This window comes from Panthera tigris, chromosome C1 (assembly GCF_018350195.1).
Source record: "Panthera tigris isolate Pti1 chromosome C1, P.tigris_Pti1_mat1.1, whole genome shotgun sequence".
NCBI lineage: Eukaryota > Metazoa > Chordata > Mammalia > Carnivora > Felidae > Panthera > Panthera tigris.
The window spans coordinates 111,200,769-111,223,391 of NC_056667.1; the positions used below are offsets into that span (position 1 = coordinate 111,200,769).

A 22,623-nucleotide genomic window follows, 5' to 3' on the forward strand; every position below is an offset into this window, starting at 1 on the left:
GAGAGTTTGAGATTCTGACAGGAGTATGATTAGAAGTTAAATGAAGGAGACAGTGTAATTGAAGAGGTTGGAGGGTTATGAACAATGATTTATTATTTTGTATTAAAATATATCCATTTAATGACTAACTTCCATAATCACACAATAATTATATTGTAGTTACATAACATAACTTATTATCAAATAAATATACCATTTAAAGTATTAAATATTAGGCTGTGTTTCGGATTTTCAAATTTACATAAAAAGTACGTTTTTGACTATTGCGCGAAGCATCCATGTATGGATGGGAAGAATGAATGACAAGGGGATCTTGACACTGCTTGAAATGAGGATGCTTTTGAAGATTACGATGGCTCCATCCACATAGAAGGTTTTGCACCCAGGCAACCTGGCCTGGGAGTTGGGGCACTGAGTGTGTGTTGGTGGTTCTAAACTCTGGCTGCACATTAGAACCACACAACACCCTTTAAAAAACTCTCTTGTCCAGGTCCCACCCTCCTAGGGTTGCCAGACAAAATACAGGGCACCAGTTAAATTTGAATTTTAGATAAGCAACAATTTTTTTAGTATAATAAGTATGGCCCAAATATTGCACGCCAGCTCCACAGACTGTTTAGTTCTTTGTCAGCTTACCAGGTAGACTGGGGGTCTCCTACGGTGGAGACACCCAGAGGAGAGCCCTGGGATCTCCTGGGCCTGAGCCCAAAACAACAGGCACAAGCCAGTCTGAATTCCTACATTATTATCTCACACGCTCACATCCCTCCTACTTGTCCCAGGTGAGCCTACTGTACATAACACGGATTCTAATTCTATTCCACACCTCCAGACTTTGGCTCATGCTGTTCCCTCTGCCTGAAATGTCCACTCCACCCAGCTTACCTGGTGAATGGATGTCTACCCATCAAGGAGGATGTCTGTCCTGACCTCCCAGTGGAAGTGACCTCCTGTTACTACAGACAGACTCGCAAAGCATGTCAAAATAACTCTGGGGGTGCAGGAAGGGCCATGCCACTTCATCTCGGTATCCTGGCATTTTGCAAGGTGGCTTGCACATCGTAAGTAGGTGGTCATCAAAAGCTTACTGAGAGCAAGCTCCTTTCAGCAGACCACATCGAAATGCAGCAGGCAATGGAAGCAGGAGTGTGCTAAACCAACTTAACTGAGCACCTACTAGGTACCAGGTGGTAAAACCATCTCTTGCATCTATCTTTCCACACTGTAGAGAACTTTCTTAAAATGTTTTTTTTTTAATTTATTTTGAGAGAGAGAGAGAGAAAGAGAGGGAGAGAACGAGCATGGGAGGGGCAGAGAGAGATGGAGAGACAGAATCCCAACCAAGATCCCGTGAGCTCAATCCCACCACCCTCGGATCATGACCTGAGCTGAAATCAAGAGTGGGACGCTTAACTACCCAGGCGCCCCACAGTGCAGAGAACTTTTTTTTTTTTTAATTTTTTTTAATGTTTTTATTTATTTTTGAGACAGAGAGAGACAGAGCACAAGCAGGGGAGGGGCAGAGAGAGAGGGAGACACAGAATCCGAAACAGGCTCCAGGCTCTGAGCTGTCAGCACAGAGCCTGACACGGGGCTCGAACTCATAGACCGCGAGATCATGACCTGAGCCAAAGTCAGACGCTTAACCGACTGAGCCACCCAGGCGCCCCGAGAACTTTTTACATACGCTAATCCTTCAGCACTAGTGATGTCTGGTGATGGTTTGGCTCGTTCCAGGGTAGAGATCAGAGGAGTCCCCGCCTTGTTCCTCCCTTATGCTGTCAGTCCTTCTGCCCTTGCCCTTGATCTGCCCTTTCTCTAGCTCGTCAGGCTTTGTCAGCCTTGGGGTCTGAAACTTGCTCATTTCTCCACAGTCCAGCTATAATCCCAGGCCTTGAGCTCAGTCTCCATGTCAGGGCATACCACCTGTATGGTCCCAATTTGGGGATTTGAGTCAGGAGACGCACTTTTCCTATCAGGTCTGCTGTGATGAACCGTCCTGGCAGGTGGTCTGAAGGCTCTCATTCCGCCCGCCCCCTCTGGGTGGCCGCCCCCTCCAGGGAAGCCTCTAGTCACTGGGCCAGGGTGCCAGGAGGCCCTGCCTGACCCGCCTGCACAGAGGCCGCTGTGTCTGCCTTGTCTTGGAGGGTCCTTCAGACTCTGTTTGTATCCGTGTGCATCAGAGCCTGGGGCAAAGGGCAGCTAGAAGTCAGCCGGGCCCATGCCACTGCTTTGTATGGTCTGTTCCATGCTGGGAATTCAACTGTACCTCCAGCCACTCATGATGCTTCTCTCATTCAAAATACTGTGTCATGGGACAGACATAAATCATGAGCACCTCTCATTAGCTGAACTCCCCCAAACAACCTGCTTTACATATGAAATATATTTTTTAATTTTTAATTTTTTTATTATTAAAGCATTTTTTAATGTTTAGTTTTGAGAGAGGGAGGAGGGGGAGGGGCAGAGAGAGGGAGACACAGAATCCGAAGCAGGCTCCAGGCTCTGAGCTGTCAGCACAGAGCCTGATGCGGGGCTCGAACTCTTGAACCATGAAATCACGAAACCATGAAAACCATGAGCCAAAGTTGGACTCTTAACCGGCTGAACCACCCAGGTGCCCCCAAAATATATATTTTTATATTCCATCCCTGCTTTATATATGAAAAGACTGAGGCTCAGAGACATTTTCAGTTGCCGAAGTCAGAACCAGGATTCAAAGCCCAAAGGTCTACTGCTGTCCACCCCTGAAAGCCCCTGGCCCTGTCTCCCAGTGTAGTGTTGAGTCTGGGGATGGGACCCTGGCAGCCAGTGACACAATATGCCCTTCATCTCTGGAGCCTGTGTGCTCCTGGCAGGGCACTGGACACAGCGGCTCTGTGAGGCAGGGGTGACCAGCCCATTTTACAGACAGGACAACTAAGGCCAGAGAGACAATTTGGTGAACATCACAGTCTGCTAACCCAGTCTGCCCTATCCCAACGATGAGAAGTTTAACAGTCTAAAGGAAAAGTAGTTAACTTTTGAAGGTAAAATTGGCTGTCATCCAGAAGGTGTGTGTATGTGTGTGCGTGCGCACGTGTGTGTGTGTGTGTGTGTGCGCGTGTGCGTGTGTGTGTGTGTGTGAGGGGTGGTGGGATGAGTCTTTGATCTCCTTCAAACCAGAGCTTCCAGGAAAGAGGGAGGCTACCTGAGGTTTTGGGGTCAGCCAACCGGCTTTCAACCTGACCACACCACAGTCAACGAAGTACCTGAACACCTTCCCTCTCCTAGGTTCAGTGTCTGATCCAAAAAATGGGAACAGAGAGTGCCTGGGTGGCTCAGTTGGTTGAGTGTCCGACTTTGGCTCAGGTCATGAACTCATGGTTTGTGAGTTCGAGCCCCGTCTCAGGCTCTCTGCTGTCAGCATGGAGCCTGCTTCAGATCCTGTGTCCTCCTCTCTGTCCCTCCCCTGCGCATTCTCTCTCTCTCTCAAAAATAAACAAAACATTAAAGAAATGGGAACCCTTGTGTGCCTCCCAGGGGGTCCTGAGGGGGCTCAAACCACAGAAGTCCTCTGAGTATGTCCAGGAGAGGTGTCCACTCCCGCTGCCATGTCCAAGTCCCCAAGAACTCTCCAGCATCCCCTTCTCCATTGACCCTCCTTGCCAAACCTTTGCCCCCAATTGCTTCCTATCGGGTCCTGTTGCCTGTGGCCACCAGAAGTCTGCTTTGGGGAAGAACGGAAAGAAGCTTCCTGGGTCTCACTGGCCCTGTTTCTGAGCGGTTAGGCCCTGGGGACAGGTCTGAGAGAGCAGCTGGTGAGTGCCTGGGCCCAGATGCACTTTATCAGCCCCAGGCCTGCCAGGCGGGGCACCGGATCTCCTCTCGCTGCAGCTGCCTGATAAGAGGCTCAACTCTGCTTTCTTCCAGCCCAGAGTCCTATCTGAGGCAGGCCTGGGTGGAGGCCCCATTCTCCTCCATGCCATGAGAGTGAAGGGGAGAGAAAAAGGCCCCTGGAAGAAATATAATGTGCTCGCACTCAGATGCAGTCAAGTGCAGGTGGAGGGGGACTCAGGACAAGGCACCACAGGCTTCCCCATGCTGGAGTGAGTGGGGACCCTCCTGCACACCGGGTCTCAAGCTCACAGAGACCTGAGCTCAGTACTGGTGTGTGTGCTGCCTTTCAGGTCTCCTGGACTTGTGTGTGTGTGTGTGTGTGTGTGTGTGTGTGTGTGTGTGTGTTGGGGGAGCAGACAGTGCTTAAGCACGAAGCATTTATCCCTTTGAAACTGTAGCACATAAAGTGCATGGTGTCATAAGGACGGCACACTGCCTGCCCGCCCATGAGCCTGGCCAGGGAGGAGGTTAGCGGATCAGGTAACACCTGAATCACAGTGCTGGCTGTGCCCTGTGCTATCCGTGTGCCCTTGGGACAGACTTTATATCTTTTCCAGGAACACTCAGGATACCAACTTGTATGGGGACCCCGGGCTTCTCTTCTGAGCAGTGTGTAACAGCACTGTCCTTCCCGGTGGGCACGTGGATGGTCCGCCCTGGCACCCTGGCATACAGAGAGCTCGGTAAATGCCAACAGCCTCTCTGGCCCTCCCCGCTCCGCTGTTCCAGGTTGGGTGAGGACAGAGTGAGGTAGGAAATGTGAATGGCTTTGGTGTGTGCCAGCCACCCCGAGTACAGCCCAGGTACAGCCCAGGTGGCCCGACTTCCAGCAGGCCCTCGGGTGGAGCAAGTGAGAAGTCAGTCACTCCAGTAGAAACTGGATTCTCAGGGGCGCCTGGGTGGCTCAGTCAGTTGAGCATCTGGCTTCGGCTCAGATCATGATCTCACAGTCTATGAGTTTGAGCCCTGCCTGGGGCTCTGTGCTGACAGCTCAGAGCCTGGAGCCTGATTTGGATTCTGTGTCTCCCTCTCTTATCCCCCTCCCTCGACTCATGCTCTGTCTCTCTCTGTCTCAGAAATAAACTTAAAAAAAAGAAAAAAAGAAAGAAACTGGATTCTCGCACTGGGATCATATTATCTGAGGAGAGGAGGCACACAGGATGAGCTCCTGTGTCCGTGTTCAAGTGGCTTTGGTCACTTAACTGAACTGCTGTCTGGACTGCTCATCAGACTCAACAGAAAAGCATGCAAATATAAAGCAGGTGTAAATAGCCTCTCAACATCTTTCCTGGTCTTATGAACTGGACCTCCGGGGGTGCAGGGAGTTGTATGAATTTGCACCTTGCACATGGGTGGTGGGGGTGTGCTTGGGAGAACCTGAGGTGGTGGAATCCTGGGCTCTAACCTGAGCTGTCTGAGCCTGAGCTGTCTCTTCAGTTCTCTGATTTCAGGGAGAAGGAGCCTGTATTCTGGGCTGTGCTCTCATTCTGCCAGGAAAGACTGGATGAGGCTGAACAGGGTGCAGCGACGTCCTTCCCCAGCAAGGTGGCAGCCTGGACCCCAGGAGCAGCAGGGCAGACAACCCTTGTCCACACCCCTTCAGGGTCGTCTTCTCTACCCCCTTCCAGGCCAGACCCTCCACCCCAGGGGAGAAGGTTGCTGCTCTGTGCTCTCTGCTGGGTGGCTGCCCCCAGGGCTTCTGTGGACCCAGAGCTGCAGGTGTGGGGCTGATCCACATCCTTCTGCTCTGAGCTGCTCCTCCGGGGTCCTAGTGCCCTGGGAACTGCAGGTGCATGGGGCCTGCCCTCCCGCTGCCACCCCGCACTCACACTCAGTCCCTGTAGGGCCCAGCACAATCCAGCAGAAAAACCTTCAGACCCAGCAGACGCAACTAGCAATTTCAGAGAGGCTTCTGGAAGCTGGCCTGGGTGTGCGTGTGCCTGTGCACTCCACTAAGGCACCTCTCAGGACGGCTGAGGACAAATGCAGCTCTTGGTACAGTCCCTCCTGTCTCCCACTTTCTTGTATTTCAGGCACCCCTTAGAAGTTCCTTACCTCCTTCTTCCCTCCTGCTCACTCTCACCACTTGCCAGGGCTCGCCCAGGGCCTTGCTCCTTAGTCTTTTGCTGGAGCATTAGCTGAGGTGCTCAATGGCTCCTTTCCTAGGGTCTGGAGCATTCTATCAGGAGGTTTTCAGGCCCCAAGACTCAGGAGGATGGTGGGCTTCCAGCTGCTACAACAGGTGCTGACAGATGGTCCCACTGTCTCTCTGCCACCTCACCTGTCTGACTTCATCTCCTTCTGACCACTTCCTGCCCTCCCCTCCCCCTACCCAGTCACACTGTCTCCTGGCTATTCCTTGATCAGACCAGCCCTCCTCCTACCTCAGGGCCTTTGCACTTGCTGTGCTCTCTGCCTATTATGTCCTCTCTCAGATATTCCTGTTTGACTCACTGGCTTTCCTTTAGGTCTTTCTCAAACATCATCTTTCCCAGTGAAGACTTCTCTGGCCATGGTCTTTAAAATGGTACCTCCCTCATCCCTTGGTCTTCCTTATATCCCTTCTTGGCTTGGTTGTCCTCTCTAGCACTCAGCACTATCTGATGTACTGGGCATTATCCCCATGTGTCTGGTGTCTACCTGTCCAACGCCAATAGAATATGAACTCCCTTTTGGGATTACTCTGGTTTGTTCACTGTCATTTCCCAGAACCTCAAGTAGGGCCTGGCACACAGTTGGTCCTCACTACATGGTCATGGAATGTGACTCCTGGCCTACTAGCTAACTAGTGTAGGTGGCACAGGAGAAGATGGGTGAAGACTCAGGGATCCACCATTTTATAACTGGTCAAATGTGGACACGCTTCTGAGCATCCAGCTCCAAATCTGAAAAGAGGGGTGACAGGATAACCCCCCAAAGGGGTAGGAGGTTTCAGTAAGGTCAGGAGGCAATGTACTTGGCCCAACTCCTGCCCAAATTGAGAGGTGTCCCTCTCCCTTGCCTGGGCCCTGGGTGAGAAGCACTGTTTTCTGAACTCAGGAGGTGAGCTGGCTGGCCCTCCTTCGCTGTAGGTCCAGGGGGCCCTGTCTGATATATTGCCTTTCCTCTCACCCCTGTCAAGGTAAGGTGAGGATTTTCTGCAGGGCAGCAGCAGAGCTCTGAGTGCCTGTACTGACAGGTAGATGATTGGAGGACAAGAGAAAGTAAAGACTATAACAAAGGCCCTCTCCTTGGTGGCCTGGGCATTGGTAGATCAAGTGATGGGAACCAAGGCACTTTGTGTGTCCCCAGCCTGGCCCATTTGAGCCTTCCTGGCTGATGTCTGGTCCCTGACCTTCAGCACTGGTCTTTCTTCCATGGCTTCTTGTCATGGGGGTGGTATCTCCAGAAAGAGGGGCAATGGGGCCCAGGTGGGCTCTAGGCTTGGAAGCTGAGCCATTAGAGATTTTCCTGTTAGTTTAAGTCAGGAGTCAGCAAACTTTTTTTTGATAAAGGGCCAGGTAGTAAACAGTTCAGGCTTTGAGGGCCATATGGTCTCTGTTACAACAAAGCAGCTATGGACACTATATCAATGAATGGGTGCAGCTGTGTTCCAATAAAACTTTAATTATAAAAGCAGGTGGCAGGCTGGATTTGCGCCATAGGCCTTAATTTGCAGACCCTTGGTTTAAAGTCTGTGTCACTAAGTCTCTCTCTTTCCACTCAGGCTAATATTTATCAAGAATTTGTCCCACCCTTGGCCTGGCCTTTACCCACATCTTCTCATTTAAGGTGCCCGCAGGGAGGAAGCTATCGAGTGACCCAGTTCCACCTTGAACCCAGGTCTGTCACACCTGAGGCGTGAACTTTAACCTGTGCAATGCTCAGGTGTTCGAATGCAGGCCCTCTGTCCACTGCCATGGCTGCTACCACAGATTGCAGAGTTTGGTGGCACCTGGGGCTCATTGCATCCTGGACATCCCATGAAGTTGTGAGGACATAAGCATCAGGGACACGGAAGCCAAAGGGGGCGAGGTGACTAACCCAAAGTCATCCTCACTGCTTAGTGGTGGAGCCGACAGTAGCTGACAAGGTGGCATGGGTGGGGTGGGGTCCTGCCTCTGAGTTAAACCTTGCATGGGGTTGAAGCCATCATTGCTGGTGAGGGCAGTGGCCTGGGCCTCTCTGATTTGGCCCTGTGTACCTTCTCTGGTCAACTGCACTGATTGTCCCAGCCCTGTCACATAGGGACTCTCCAGGGAGTCCTGAGCCCCCAGGGTGTTGGGTCCCAGAAGAAGAGAAATGGCCACAGCCTGGCTACATTCTAAGGGCTGGGTCGAGGGAGGCCAGAGGAGGCCCAGGCAGTGGCCTGCTGCAGTCCGAACATCCCTGAGTAGGGGGTTGTCGGCTCAGAAAGAAACATCATGAACTGAGCAGAGGAGAATGCTGCCAAGCACTCATTCCCCCTTGGGGAGGGCCCTCTCATAGGAGCTCAAAGGAAAACCATGAGGGACCCCGGTGGGGGTGGGGGTGGGCAGGAGGCAGGGCAGTGGGAGGTCAGCCTTTTATCTGCCTAGACAGTCAGCCTTCTGTTTCCACAGCCCCTGGACAAGGAGGGCAAGATAAAGCCAGGAACTCAGATAATTGTGCCTCCAAGGCAGTGGAATCTCAGAGTTGGCTTGCCCCAGAAGCACCACCCTGGAAACAAAAGGAAGAACAGGGAAAATAGGCGAGACCAAAGCCTCAGGAAACAAATGGCCCAGAAGGGCTCAAGAATGGGAAACACAGCCTCAGAGCTCTGAAATTTGAAGGAAAACTGTGGATTCCTCCCCCTTTGACTGCCCTGTCCTCCAAGACATATTTTGACTTTTCCCAGAGTTGTTTGCTTTTTCAGTGAGTGACAAACGTCACTTAGCTCAAATGAGTTGTTTAAAAATAGCACATTCTGAAAGGTCTTTTCGGAAGCTCCATGATTCTTAAATAGGAGATGACCTGGGGTAATTACCAGAGACCCACATCCAGAAATGTAATTAAAAAATCCTTTGGAACCAACTTTCTTTCCCTCCTCCTATGAAAGAAAACTTTGTTCTCCTTGCAAACTCCCCATTTTCTGCACCCACCGATGGTGGCAGTGCACATGGGTTAAAAGACAGCCCAGGGGTCCACCCCTCGCGTTCAAATCACAGCCCTACCACTCACGGCAATGTCTTGCATCCTGAAGATGGGGGTGTCACCCACAGCACCCACCTCACAGTGATGGTGAGGATGATGGCTACTGGTGAGTATGACCAGTGAACATTTTCTCAGCTCTTCTGACAGGTCAGATCATCCCTGCACATCGTGGGGACCGCATACATTTGCACCAGTTTTCCTTTTTACATCCTTGCAATGTATCTTTCCCGAAGTCATTCCCCGAAGTTAGAACATTCTCAAGAATCAATGTTGATCATTGACAACTTGTTTTTTCAAGCACAAAATCTTAACCCGAGATAAAACTCTATCTGGTTAAGTAGAAATTCATCATAATTTAATATTACCTACCAATATTAGCTAATATTAGGTCATAATTTACATCTGAGGGCTATATTACTTTAAGTTACTCTTTAAATATCTCGATATATATTTAGCTATTTCAGTGAATAATCACAAGATATAGGCAATTTGGTTTGCAACCTGAATTTATGTGATAAGAAATTTCCCCCTAGGAGGATGGGTCACTTTTTATTCCTATTATGATGTGTGTCTGTTTGCTCCAACAAACACAAAAATACTTTGAGGGCAGGGATATTGTCTTATACTTTATCTGTTTCCTCCTTAATCCCTAGGACAGATGACAAGATGTGTGTTTCTATTGAAGAACCAAGAATGTATATGGTGGTTGGTAAAAATTTGTGCATAAATCGCTTTCATAATGGACTCTTCCATCCAATTTCCCTTCCCACTTTTCAGGTTTTCTTCATGGAGTCTGAGCATAGTGGTCCTGAAGTTGGTAAGAACTGTCCCCATGGAATTCATTGGTAAAGTGATTGACAGCTAGGCATCCATTACAATCTGGCCATAGGCAAACATTTAACCACAGTGAGAGCATTTTCTGGCTTTATGTGATGGAAACATCCACGATGGAAAGATCCTCTGAGATCCAAGCTCCCAGGTATCATCACTGACAACCAACAGTGACTGGACATCAGTGAACCATTATGGCTTTGGCACCAGGCAGGAGGAATTTGCAGACTGGGTTTCACAAAGCCCTCGGTGTCCAGTGATAACTTGAGAGTGAACCATTACAAGGGGCCCCTGGAGTGTGGTCACTCACTTCTTCTCAAGTCAACAGACATCAAATAAACTTTTATCTCTTTTGTATTTCTAGACTTTATCCGATAATTTATTTTGGGGGAATGTCCTTTCTGCTGAAAATAACTGCAATGGAGATTTATAGTTGTGACACCATTTTGTGTGTGTGTGTGTGTGTGTGTGTGTGTGTGTTTGGAGTGGAGACCCAAGGTGAGAAGCTACTTCTTTTGGAATTTCAGGGATACATAGCCTTTATTCCAGAGGGGACTTGCACAGTTGCATGAACCTGAAGGGTGTTCTGAATTCCTTTGCCCTCTGATATTCCTGGGTCTTGCTTCCCCAGTGAGGCTGAAGACCGTTTGAAGACAGGGTCCCCTGTGTCTCCTGTGTGGCCCCTTGCACGGTGGTGCTCATTGGATCAGAATCAAAGTGCATCAGATTTGATTATGGTGATCTGAAGATTGTGCTCTGGACTGGATTCACCAGAAGGCTCATGGCTTGTGTCACCGGCTACCCAAGGGATCCCTGAAGACATGATCCAGATCATGTGATAGACTGGGGGTGAAGAGGGTGTGTGTAAGGATCAAATCTGGAAACCAGCCCTAAATTTAACTACTGGTACATGTATGGGCTGCATAGATAACCCACCAGAGAGAAGGCTGTCTTTATTAATGGACTTACTAATAGACTGTTGCCTTTGTTAATAGACTTGGGATGGGTTCAATGGGGAGAGGCAATACTGAGTCCAAATCCCAAATAACCAAAACAACCTTGCTGCCTTCTTCAGACCTATGTGTCCCTGTCTGCCACAATGGGGGGTGGGTGGTGGTAAAGGGGATCTGGCCTGGACATCACACTGACCTCAAAAGAGATCACAGACAGAACAGACCGCTGATAGTCAGATGTACTGCAGGGATACCAGACCAAGGCAGAGAAATGGGATGCTGTCTGAAAACTAGTGGAAGAGGAAATAGTTTCAAAAGCATGCCTAAGGCCAAAGATGCTTGTAGACAGCACTTCTCACATTTGTCTCCAGCTGTCTCTGTGAGGTCATAGGACCCATAGACTAAACGCCTGTCCACGCTGCCCCAGGCCAAACTAGAACCCAAAAGAGCTCCTCCCCACCTTGAACCTGGGGGTGACACCAGTCTGTTGCTGATGACTGTAAGGAAGTGGTAAGGACTGTGTGTGTGTGTGTATGTGTGTGCACCTGTTCATGCACGTGTGTACGTGAGTATGCGTGTGTGTGTGTGTGTGTGTGTGTGTGTGTGTGCTTGTGCATGTGTGTACATGTGGATATACAGGAGAATGTAGGGTCAGTGTCAAAGTGTCTCCCTTTCGGTGACCCTGCAGTCCTTGCATCCTATCACCCCCTTCAGAACCTGATGAATGAGTTTCTGTGGCACAAACAACACACCCCCAGAAGATTCAGCCTGCGTCACAGCCTTGTTGCATCTACTACCCCTGGCTGTGGGAACTCTTAAAAGTCACTTGACTTCTCCGAGGTTTACTTTGTTTCCTCATAGAGAGGGAGAACAGTCTCTCTTGAATGAAGAAGGGGAACAGATTTGAAAGTGCCTGGCAAAGTACCGCACAATGCAGGAAAGGTCCTGCGGCTGCTAGTATCTTAACAGTATCTTAACAGAAGACAAAGCTGCCAGCCCAGGGGTGGTTCTGTGGTGGAGGCATCCCAGGAATTGGTGAGGAATTGGTGGGGGCTTCATTCTCTCCCAGTGTCCTTGCGGTGAACCTGAGAGGCAGCTGCCCACTGCTTCCCTGGGGGAAAGCGAGACCTATGTGTGGGCTGGCCTTGGCTGGCAAGGCACTCACAGCCACAGCCCGGCCCTTGTGTGCCACTGCGGGCATTTCATTAGCAGCTGCTGGGCTGGCAGGTGTGGGCCGGCAGAGGAGGTTAGAGCTGAGCACAAGTGGCCTGGGGTGGGTGGATAAAAAAAAAAAAGGCCTTTTTTTTTCTGATAGTGACCTTGGAGCTGCATAGAGCTGAGCAGAAGGGCACGGGGTCACGGGCAGCCCCCCTTCTGCCCTGGCGGGGAGCCACATCCAAGAGGCAGAGGGAGACACACGGAGCTCAAGGCTGGACAGTGCCTGTGGTGCATGGCGAGGGCCTGGGGACACGACTTTTTAAAACTCAGTTTCCGTATTCCTAAACTGGAACAAACAACATCTACGTGTGTGCAACGCCTTCAGGATGAAACAAGGTATCCCGTATATGGTCACTGGGTCTGGAGGGGAACAGAGACAGCATGGAGCAAAGTGCTCTCCGCCCCCCTCCCCCCCGCCCCCCCCCGCCCCCGGCCCCTTTGTGCCTGTGTGAAGACCCACGTTGTCTGGGGTGATCCGTGCAGCCCCAGCAGGCTCTTCACAGCCCCCAGCTCCTCACTGGGGCCCCCAGGCCGTCTTTATCTTTGCCCAGATCTCTCTCTGAAACTGCCTTCCAGCTGTCACCTGCCTGACACACATGCATCTCCAAGTCACCTCCGCTCTAGAAACAGTCGTCCTATACCTTTCCTCTTGGTCATACACATAGTTCTCCAGCGAACGTGATTGTTTCTGTTATAGTGAAACAGGGCAAAGAAAACTTATTCTTTTCAAAACTTTTTAAAGTGGAGAACAACCTAATTTCATGGCTTAAATAGCCAAGAGAGTAAGAGAAAGATAGAGAGATGGGGGGTGGGGTGGGAAAGAGAGACAGAGAGAGAGAGACCTAGGTTCCCTCAAGCATTTACTTTTGACTCTAAATCTCCTGAAGGCTGGGGTACAGGGCAGGCCCAGAAGCAGCCACTACCGCTGCGCAGCCCCCAGGGCTCTGCTGGGTTAGGCAGGACTGCCAGGGGAAAAAAGTGTGAGGATTTGAGGCAGGACAGATGCGCAGAGGGGTCACAGTGCTGGGAGCAGGGGTCACAGTGCTGGGAGCAGGGCAGAGTCCGGCGGGGAGAAGGGCAGTGCAGGGAGCAGCAGGCAGGCACCCAGTCGGTCCCTTGGCCTCAGCTGTGCTGAGCCAGGCAGGGCTGCAGGGTGACCGTTTTGGACCTCGGTGCTTTATGTTTATGGGTCCCTTCTCCCCCAAAATACCAAAAGCTGTATTTTACAGTGGCATAGGTATAAAGACAAATGTAATGTTTAGTCTCAAAAGTTCATTTTTTCCTTTTCTTTTTAAAATTTCTTAAATGTTTATTTATTTTGAGAGAGAGAGAGAGAGAGAGAGAGAGAGAGCAAGTAGGGGAGGGGAAAAGAGAAAGGGAGACAGAATCCCAAGCAGGCTCAGCTCTGTCAGCCCAGAGCCTGATGCAGGGTTCAAACTCATGAACTGGGAGATCATGCATGATCAGAGCCAAAATCAAGAGTCAGATGCTTAACTGACTGAACCACCCAGGCACCCCTTTCTTCCTTTTCATTGTAAAAGAAATGTACATTTTTGTGGATATCTAAAAGCACCCTGGGTTCTAAGCACTTGCCTGCTATGTGGGTTAATCCTGGCTGAGCCTTCCTAGAAAAACTCGCTGAACGTGAGCCTGAATCCACCGTATGTGAGCCTGAGTGTGAGGGGTTGGCTGTGGCTCTCTCCGCAAGCCACGCTGGTTGCCTCTTAGGTTTCAGTGCCATCATATGCAAGATGGAGATAAAAATACCTCCCTTAGTTAGGGTGGCTACAAGGCAAAATGAGATAGCATATGGGAAGTGAAGTCTACTTTCTGTCCTTTGAGTCAGGGAGACCATCACCATAAGAGGACAGTGAGTAAGGATAATTTAGAGTTTGTAACAAGAGGGAAAAAAAAAGAGATTGTGAAATTAAAAAAAAAAAAAAAAGATCACTCGGGATTGTCAGCCATAGCTGAAATTAATTCACTAAAACGAGAATTTTGGTAGAAGTGGAAGGATGGCAATTCAAATGACAAGCCAGTCTCAGAGGAAACAAGGCTCAGGTCCCCTGCAGGAGTTCAGGGGTGGGCTGTAGGCTGGACAAGGGGAGCCCTTCCAGGAGAGAGGGGAGCCCGGGCATTAAGGAGCACCTGGCAGAGTCCTGGCTGTGAACCCACACAATTGGTAGCATTGAAGAAAAAGAGAAGGGAGCCAGGAGAGAAGGCACTGAGAGGTGGTGGGTGAGATGGGTAGGGGGGTAACACAGGTTAGGGTGCGTAAGGAGTGCAGGGCTGGGACAAGCTGGTGGGCTCAACCAAGAGGAGCTCGGAGGCCACTTTAGGGGATGGGGGTGGGGAGGTGAGTACTGGGACCCACTGCACTTTGTGTACATCAGGCTTGGCCTGCATGGGCTAGACCTTTTCATTCATTCATTCATTCATTCATTCATTCAGTGTTTTTAGGAGTCTACTCTTCCCCATGGAGAACAGGACAGCTGAGCCCCTACTGTTCAGGGGCTGGTGTTCAGATGAGGCTAATGGAACAAGGAGGGTCCACCAGGCACCATGTAAGGAAACCCATTGCTGAGGCCACAGCTGGTGTTGAGGTCACAGTGGTCTGCACACCCTCTCTGGGCTACCTTCCCCCTACTGCACCCCCTCTGATTCACTCACAGCTCGGGAGGGAGCAGCTTGCCAGAGCTATTGGAGAGGTCCTCGACCAGGCCCTACAGACCTGGGCAGACTCTGCCATCTTGGCCTCAGGTACTATTTTCAACAGCAAATGGGCAAACCTGGACAGAGACTGAGGAGCGTGGAGGGAGCTGGGCAGGGGGAGTGAACCAGCATTCATTTACAACACACTCAAGCACTCAGTAAGTGGCAGTGATTAACATACACCAGGTGCTACGGGAGGAATTTTATCTAGGCTAATACATTTAATCCTCAGAACAAACGCCTGAGGTAGAAATTATTATTATCCCCATTTAGTGGCTCAAGACTGGCTATAGAATTTGTGGGGCCCAGTGCGAATTGAAAACAGGGGCCCCTTTACAAAAGCGAAGAATTTCAAGGGAGTGACTGCAGAGCATTGAGAGTGTGGGAACCTCTGAAGGTGGGGGTCCTGTGCGACTGTCTAGGACAAAGCCAGCACTGTCCTGGAGGAAGAACTTGGACGCAGGGAGCCCAGCGACACGTTCAAGGCCACAGGCAGGTCAGAACGGGTTCAGATTCAAACCTCTGACCTCTTCAGTCTGACCTCTTCATCACCAGCAAATTGGTACAAAGTGAATTTAGTCAAACGGTTTTCAAAAGTGCAGAAGGGGGACCTGAACGCGAAGCCTCCGCTGGCTGAAGGTGGCGTGCAAGGTCCTGGAGTCTGGTGAGCCTCTCAGGAGCAAGTACCATGTCATAGCCAGTGGGCCATGCTGCCTCGTGAATGCAGAAATCACAGACTGGGGCCCAACACAAAAGGCAGGCAGGCATGACTGCATTACCTGGGTTTGATTTAGCAAACCGTAATGTCCTTCACTCTAAGACTCTGGTGAGAATATATGTGCCCACGGCTAAAACGCAAAGCTTCTCCATTCCAGGAGAAAATTTTTCCAAGGGGAAGAAATGGCAGGGCTCGGCCTGGGGTCAGCTGGGCGGCTGTATGCTTGTACCCCTCTTAAAAACATGCCTTGTGTGCAGGTAAAGGGGACACGGGCTCTGCAAGTGACGTGCGGGTCAGCTTCCAACATCCCTGCCACGTCTGGTTCTGAGGCTTGCTCTGTCTCTTCAATTTGTATTATTTGCCTTTTAGTGGGTCTTGTAATTTTGTTGACAGTCGGGCATGACCTATTGGGTAGAAGGAACCGCAGTGACAGCGTGGTGGGGTGGGGCAGAGGAAGTGGCCCACGGTTCTGTGAGTAGGAGCCTGTGCCTCTGGACCGTGAACTTCACAAGTGTTTCTCATTCTTTTTTCACCCTTCAGGTGGGACAGGATGGGTGGGGTGGGCTGGTGTTGGTTATGTCCCTTCCTCCAGGTCAGATAGGTTCTAATGATACCTCTGGGGGGTTAGCTGACCTTTGAACAACGTAGGGGGTGAGAGGTGCTGACCCCGCACACAGGTGAAAATCCATATGTAACTCTGGACTCCCCCCAAAACTTAACTGTTCACCAGAGGCCTTACCAATAACCTCAACAGTCCATTGACACAGATTTTGTTATGTTATATGGCTTATGTAGTGTTTCCTCACAACAAAGAAAGTTAGAGGAAGGAAAAGGTTATTAAGAGAATCATAAGTAGGAGAAAATGCATTTACAGCGTGTACTGTATTTATCGAAAAAAATCCACGTAACAGTGGCCCCACGCAGTTCAAAGCCCTGGTGTTCAAGAGTTAGCCGTAGCTTCTGCTGAGGGAGGCCTTGTTAACAACAGGTGCTCTGGTCGATATCAAAATGTGAACCTTTCCCTTCCCCGGCTAGACGCTTGAGGGAAGTTTCCTCTCTTTCCTGTGGGAACCAGGTCGCGCTCTCAGAGGTAATTGTGGGGGCTCCCTCTGACCGGGTCCCCTGGAGTTTCTACTTCTCAGAGTGGTCCACACTGAGCCTCCAGCAACCGGTCAGTGTCAGAGTTACCAACAAGAGGGGTAAAGATGCCTGGCGGGGAGGAAGGGCTCAGACCGCTGTGCCGGGCCGCTGGGCCACTGTGGCTGGGGCCACAGGGGCTGTGTGTGCAGTGGTGACAACCTTGCAGGCTCTCTGAGGGAGTCATGCAAAGAGCCTGCCACGCCCGCCTGACCTGTGATGGAATCCAGTGTCCTGGGCTCAGCGCCTGCTGGCACGAGAGGAAAACCGCTCTTGTCAGCATCTGCCATTGGCTACACTTTTGCACGCTATTTGTTCTGGAAGAATGTGCAAGAGTGAAAATGCGTACTAACTAAAGGCAGGAGCCAGCACTGCCTCGGAAGTTCAGATGACAGAGAGATGTGGAGAAAACCCTAGGCAAGGTGTTGGGGTGTCGGGGGAGAACAGGAGGTGAGAATCAGTGCAGGAGTGCGAAAGAGCCAGGCGGTGAGTGCCAGGGCCCAGCAGTCCTGTTCTTAGAGTTTGTTTCGTTTTGACTTTCTGTCCATTTTAACTTATTAGTCACTGACCTCCATGTATATGCCAAGTGCTGGACTAGGAGCTATTGAGTGAATGATTTTTTTTTTAATGTTTATTCATTTTTGAGAGAGACAGAACATGAGTGGGGGAGGGGAAGAGAGAGAGGGAGACAGAGAATCAGAAGCAGGCTCCAGCCTCAGAGCCGTCAGCACAGAGCCCAACGCGGGGCTTGAACTCACAGAAGGTGAGATCATGACCTGAGCCAAAGTCTGTCACATAACTGATTGAGCCACCCAGGAGCCCCTATGATTTTTAAAAGGCAATTTCAGCGTGTGGAATGGATGCAGACCTGGGAGCATTCACCTCTCTGGACCAGGCCTCAAGGAGGGAGTGGGTAAGGTCATGGAGCCCCTTAGGAGGTCAGAATTTCCAGGAAACAGACAGATCCAGGAATCTGGGGGGTGGCTACAGTGTCCCCAGGGCCACGGTGGGTGGTCTTCTAGTGTTCAGGGAAGGCCCAGGGAGGTTGGGGGTCATAAACTTGGCTTTATGGGATGAACAGGAGTGAGGCAGGCAGGCTGTGTGTGTGTATGTGGGTGTGAATGTGCGTGTGCATGGGCATGGGTACATGTGTGGTGGGGATACCCAGAGAGCCCTGGAAATGAAGCTAGAGAGGCAGGGCAGTCTGGGCATCAGGAGAGTCCACAGGAAAAGGCTCCAGGGGACAGCCTCAGCAGGCTGTGGAAGGCAGGGTGAAGGGCAGCAGCTGGCCTGGTGTGGGTCGGGCCCAACCACAGAACAGGGAACTACAGTAGGCAGTGGTAGACTGAGGTCATAGACTGTGGTTAGAACACAGGCTCGGCCGAGGAACTGTGCCTGGTTGGCAGGTTCTCAGCGCCCGTGCCACACGCAGTTCCTCTGTGTGCAAAGCTACAGTGGTGACTTCCCAGGCACAGCCCCCACAGTGCCCTGCCTGCACACACCCCTCAGGCTGGACCCTGCTGGCTCTCGGGTCTGAAAGCCTGTGTCCATAGCCTGGCTGTGCCCTCCTCAGTGCCTGGGGGGCCTGGGGTACATCGTCCCCCAAGCCTGCAGTGTTTCATCTGCAAAACAGGTAAGAAAATGCCCATGAGACCAGGCTATGGAAAGGTGACCCACGCAAGGCCCTACCACAAGGCTCAGCACGTGGGTACTGATATCCTTGTTATGTTATCAGAAGCCAAAACAGCAACTGTCTGTAAAGGAGACTTTGGAGATTACCAGCACTCGCAGGTCAGGTCTACTGTGATAAATTCTGTTCACAACAGCAGCCACAGTCACCACCATTCTTGGGCATGATGCCAAACCCTTATTCTCTCATTCATCACGTGACCCCTGCGAAGCCACTGTTATTATTCCCACTCACAGATGAGAAAACTGAGGCTCTGCTATAGTGTGTACCTCCTCAAAGCCCACAGGTATTGGAGGCGGGATCAAATCCAGTATGGAGATATGAAAACATGCAGAACCTCACTTAGAATTACAGAGGCACGTTCAAAAATGGCAACCTGTTTCACTTACTAGATTGGCTAAGAGGTAAACCACACAGGGTGAATGGGGGGCGGGGAATAATGACTTTCATGGGCTACTGGTGAGTATTAGAAATTCATGTGACTTTTTAGAGGGCATTTTTTTTTTAGTATCTACAACATTTTGAATGTTCACACTCTTTGTCCCAGAAATCAAATCTGTGTGTGAGGGCATTTGCCCGAAATTTATACAAACACATGTATTTATACCTATTGGTGTAAATACATAAAGCCTGCTTACAAGGGTTGTCATGGCTGCACTGTGTCTGTTTTTTTTTTTTAATCAAATAAAGATTGTCCATAACCTAAATGCCCATTGGTGTAGGAACTGGTTAAATAAAATAACCAATTTATTTATATATTCATACAACGCCCTGTGAAGAATGAGTTAGTCTATATTTGACGATGAAGTATAATCTTCAACATATATTCTTATGAGAAAAAAGCAAGATGAAGGAGAATATATAAAGTGAGTTTTATTTTGTAAAACAGAAAGTAGCTGTGTATACACATAACACTTTAGAAGGATTCTCACAAATTGATAAATTGCTCTGGAGGTGGGATGGTATCTTTCTCTTTCCTATTATTTACTCTTGATTTATTGTTCAAATTTGTTCTCAGTTTGAGCTTGCTGGGCTCACTGTGGCCACACAGTCTCTGGAAGGTGTTTTGGTTGGGGCTGCAGAAGGCCATTTGATATATGAATATCTGCCATGCAAAGAGGGAAACTGATCTGGGGTGCCAACCTCCCTGCACTGCCTCTTCCTCCTCGTTATCGATGGGCTCACGTGTTTCCATTGCAAACACAGAATGCCTCTTACCCCACACCCCTCTGTTGCCCAAACACCCAGGAATAATTGCCCAACCCCAGACACCCTTGGAAAGGTCCAGCTGCTGATTGTGCCAATGCCTTGTGACTCCTCCTGCCATGGATATATCTGGAGCCGTTGGGCAACGTCTGAGATGGAATTTCACTTGGCACTTAACGCAACCCTTTCCGCTTCTGCCGGAGGCAGTGAATTCTGAATAAAGTCGACAAACCTGACCATCTCCTCACTGAGCAATCACCCCTTCCATCCAAGGGCAAGGCAATGGATTTCTGCACATGACTCCTACGCAGTAACTGTGGCACTCTGGCTTACGGGAGTTGGCTGAGGCCAGAGGGTAGGGGACAGGCCTGGCGGAGCCCAAGCGGTCCTCTCCTAACCTCTGGTTCTGAGAAGCAGTGATGTAAACTGACACAGGATATAGACACATCCTGCCTGAGTTAGCAGCAAGAGAGAGGGCCCCACAGTTCTCTCACGGCAAAGAGCCTGCCATAAATGGAGTCCTAAGGGTAATCTAGAATGGCATGCAAGTGATGGCTGCATCCTTCTGAGCTCCAGAAGGGAAGTGTTTGCAGCCATTGGTCATGGTCTGAAACTTGAAGCCTAGAGAACTGCTTAAGGGAGGGGGCGGGGCAGGGCTCCTGGGGAGGGAGCCAGCCTCTCCAGAAGGGGGAGTGGCAGCCTGCCTGCACTTCCTCAGTGGCTTTGCCCTTCACCCCTGGCCCCAACACACACACACACACACACACACACACACACACACACACACTAGTGTCTGACTCTCACACTCACGGACACACGTAAACAGGAGCCAACATGAGCTCCCAGATCCAGTCTCCTGTAAAATGAAAAATGAAGATGACTGACATTTATGGGGCCCTTAGCGGTCCATCTCCATGCTGGGACCTTTACACAGAGCTTCCTTCCCAGGACCCAAAGAAGAATATCCTATGTTCCCATTTCACGGATGATGAGGACGGTGCTGGAGCTAAGACAGAGGCTGGCTTGCCTCAGGCCCCTGGCTAATCAGTGGCACGCCTGATGCCAATGTAGGCGGAGGGGCCCTCCCCCCAAGACTCCTGTCCCCACTCACCCCCAAACAAGCATGCCAGTGGCCACACACACACAGGCACATAGTGCACAACCACAGACCTAGCCACAGTAGACTATGCTCCAGTTCCGCTGGTGAGGCCACAGAACCACCTGGATGTTAAAGACTTGTAAAGGAGCGGGTGTCCCCAGTACCCCTATTATCACATTAATTATTTAACAGGATGACACCACTGACTCAGAATGTCTCTCCTCTGACAGTTTCTAATGAGCAGACCTGGGCAGAGTTGGGGATAAGAGAAATAAACATTCACTTTTTTAAGAAGAAAATTTTAAGTTTTTGTTGTTGTTGATATTGTTACTGCAAAAGCCCATTGGCAGAGGAGGGGTGGGGGAGGCCAGGCCAGGTCCCCCAACACCCTTACAGAGAAGCTCGGGGTATCCGATTTCTCTTTCCCGTCAGCAGGAAAGCATGTGCCTTCTTAACAAGAAAAAGGAATTACAACGCCCTGGGGGTCAAGGCCAGAGATGCCCCCGCCGCGTGCACGTCCCTCCTGCCGCCCCAGAGAGGAGTCAGGGCACCGGCTGAGTTTCCTGAAGTTTACTCGGAATCTGCCCCCACGTCCCGGGGCGGCCGAGCCACATGGCGGGCGTTGTCCCCTCCCTCCGCGCAGGGGTTCCTTACTTCCCGGCCTGGGGCAAGTTCCCGCGGCGGATACGCGCGGCCATCGCACAGAGGCACGAACGGAGCGGCAGGACCCGGGGGCTTGGGGCGCAACCCCGCGGGGCGTCGGCGGGCACTCACCTTGGTCGGGCGGCGACGTGCTGTTGAGACTGCTCATCGCCAGCGGGTGCGGGGCGCCGGTCGGGCCAGGGGCACGGAGAAGCCGAGCGGTGGCGAGGGGCGCGCGGGCCTGCTTCTGACCCTCAGCAGCCTGGAGGAAGCGGCACCTGTGTCACGGTCTCCGGCGGCCCGAGGGGAGGGGCTCCGGCCCCAGATAGGCAGACTGCATTTATTTTTTTTCTGCAGACTTGGCTGGTGGGGTTTCCACCCTTTTTTTTTTTTTTTTTTTTTTTTTTTTTTTTTTTTTTAAACACACACACACCCGCCCACGTCTGAACTCTTCTCTGTTCCAACTTTCCTGCGCAAGAATCACATTTTCTGTGTTTCTGTTTCCATCTGCAGCTATCAGACTCAGAGGTTGTGGTGGAGAATTCCCCCGGGTGAGGACTGAAAAACTCCCAGATGTGACAGGATGGCCTGCAGGGCACTGTTAGGGCCAGTGACCAAATAGGGACAGACCTGTGTTTGAATCTTGACAGGCTGCTTGGCCACTCGATGGCTGTGTGGCCACTCAGGGCTGAGGGGCACCGTTGGCCTGGGAAGTCCCTGCCTGGCTGGCTCTCCTCAAGGGCGCTGTCCCCATCCGTGGGCTGATGTTTGGAAAAGATTCTTAGAAAAAGGGATTGCTTGGACAAAGGTCGTATGATTTATTTGGATCACTTTTGTCTGAGGCTTCCAGACATAGTTGAGTTTGTAAAGAATTCACTTTACTTGGACAGTTAAAAACTTGGAGATGGATTTTGACACTCTGGTTAGTTAAATGGAGTCTGCCTACCTCACGGAGAAGGAATGCTATGTTATATGCAAAATTTGATCTCTCCCCTCTCCCCACCAGGGAGAAGGGCAAGGGAGTTTGAGACCATGTCAGCCTGGTTTTAAATCTCAGATCCAAGACACATCCTGTCCTCATGTCTGATGGTCCTTCCTGTGGGGCTTTTCATGTTGTTTACTTGATGGTCCTCCAATGCACCAGCTGTGACACCTTCTCCCCTTCTCCCAGGTAAGGATGCTCTGCTGCAGTCCCGGGGCACCATTTCAGATGTCTGCACGATGTATATGCCCTTGGGAGTACCAACCAGGTTGAACACAATGTAAGGCTGCCCTCTGGAGGTGTGCAGAGCAGACTCCTTGCCCAGCTCTATGTGGGCTAGACCAACTCCAGGCATTAAGATGAGGACGGCCTGTTTGACACAGTGGGCAAATGTTCATAATTCTC

At 50.8% G+C, this 22,623-nt stretch overlaps 1 protein-coding gene across 1 annotated transcript in view; it reads right to left on the reverse strand.

Annotated features, from left to right (window-relative positions):
* The window catches only part of GYPC (glycophorin C (Gerbich blood group)), a 42,263-nt gene extending 20,639 nt beyond the window's left edge, over positions 1-21,624 (reverse strand). The window contains exon 1 of the mRNA XM_042994203.1: positions 21,369-21,624. Coding sequence (XP_042850137.1) covers positions 21,369-21,405 — 37 coding nt within the window. The 5' untranslated portion in view covers positions 21,406-21,624. The remainder of the gene's footprint in view (positions 1-21,368) is intronic.
* Between the last annotated feature and the right edge of the window lie 999 nt (positions 21,625-22,623).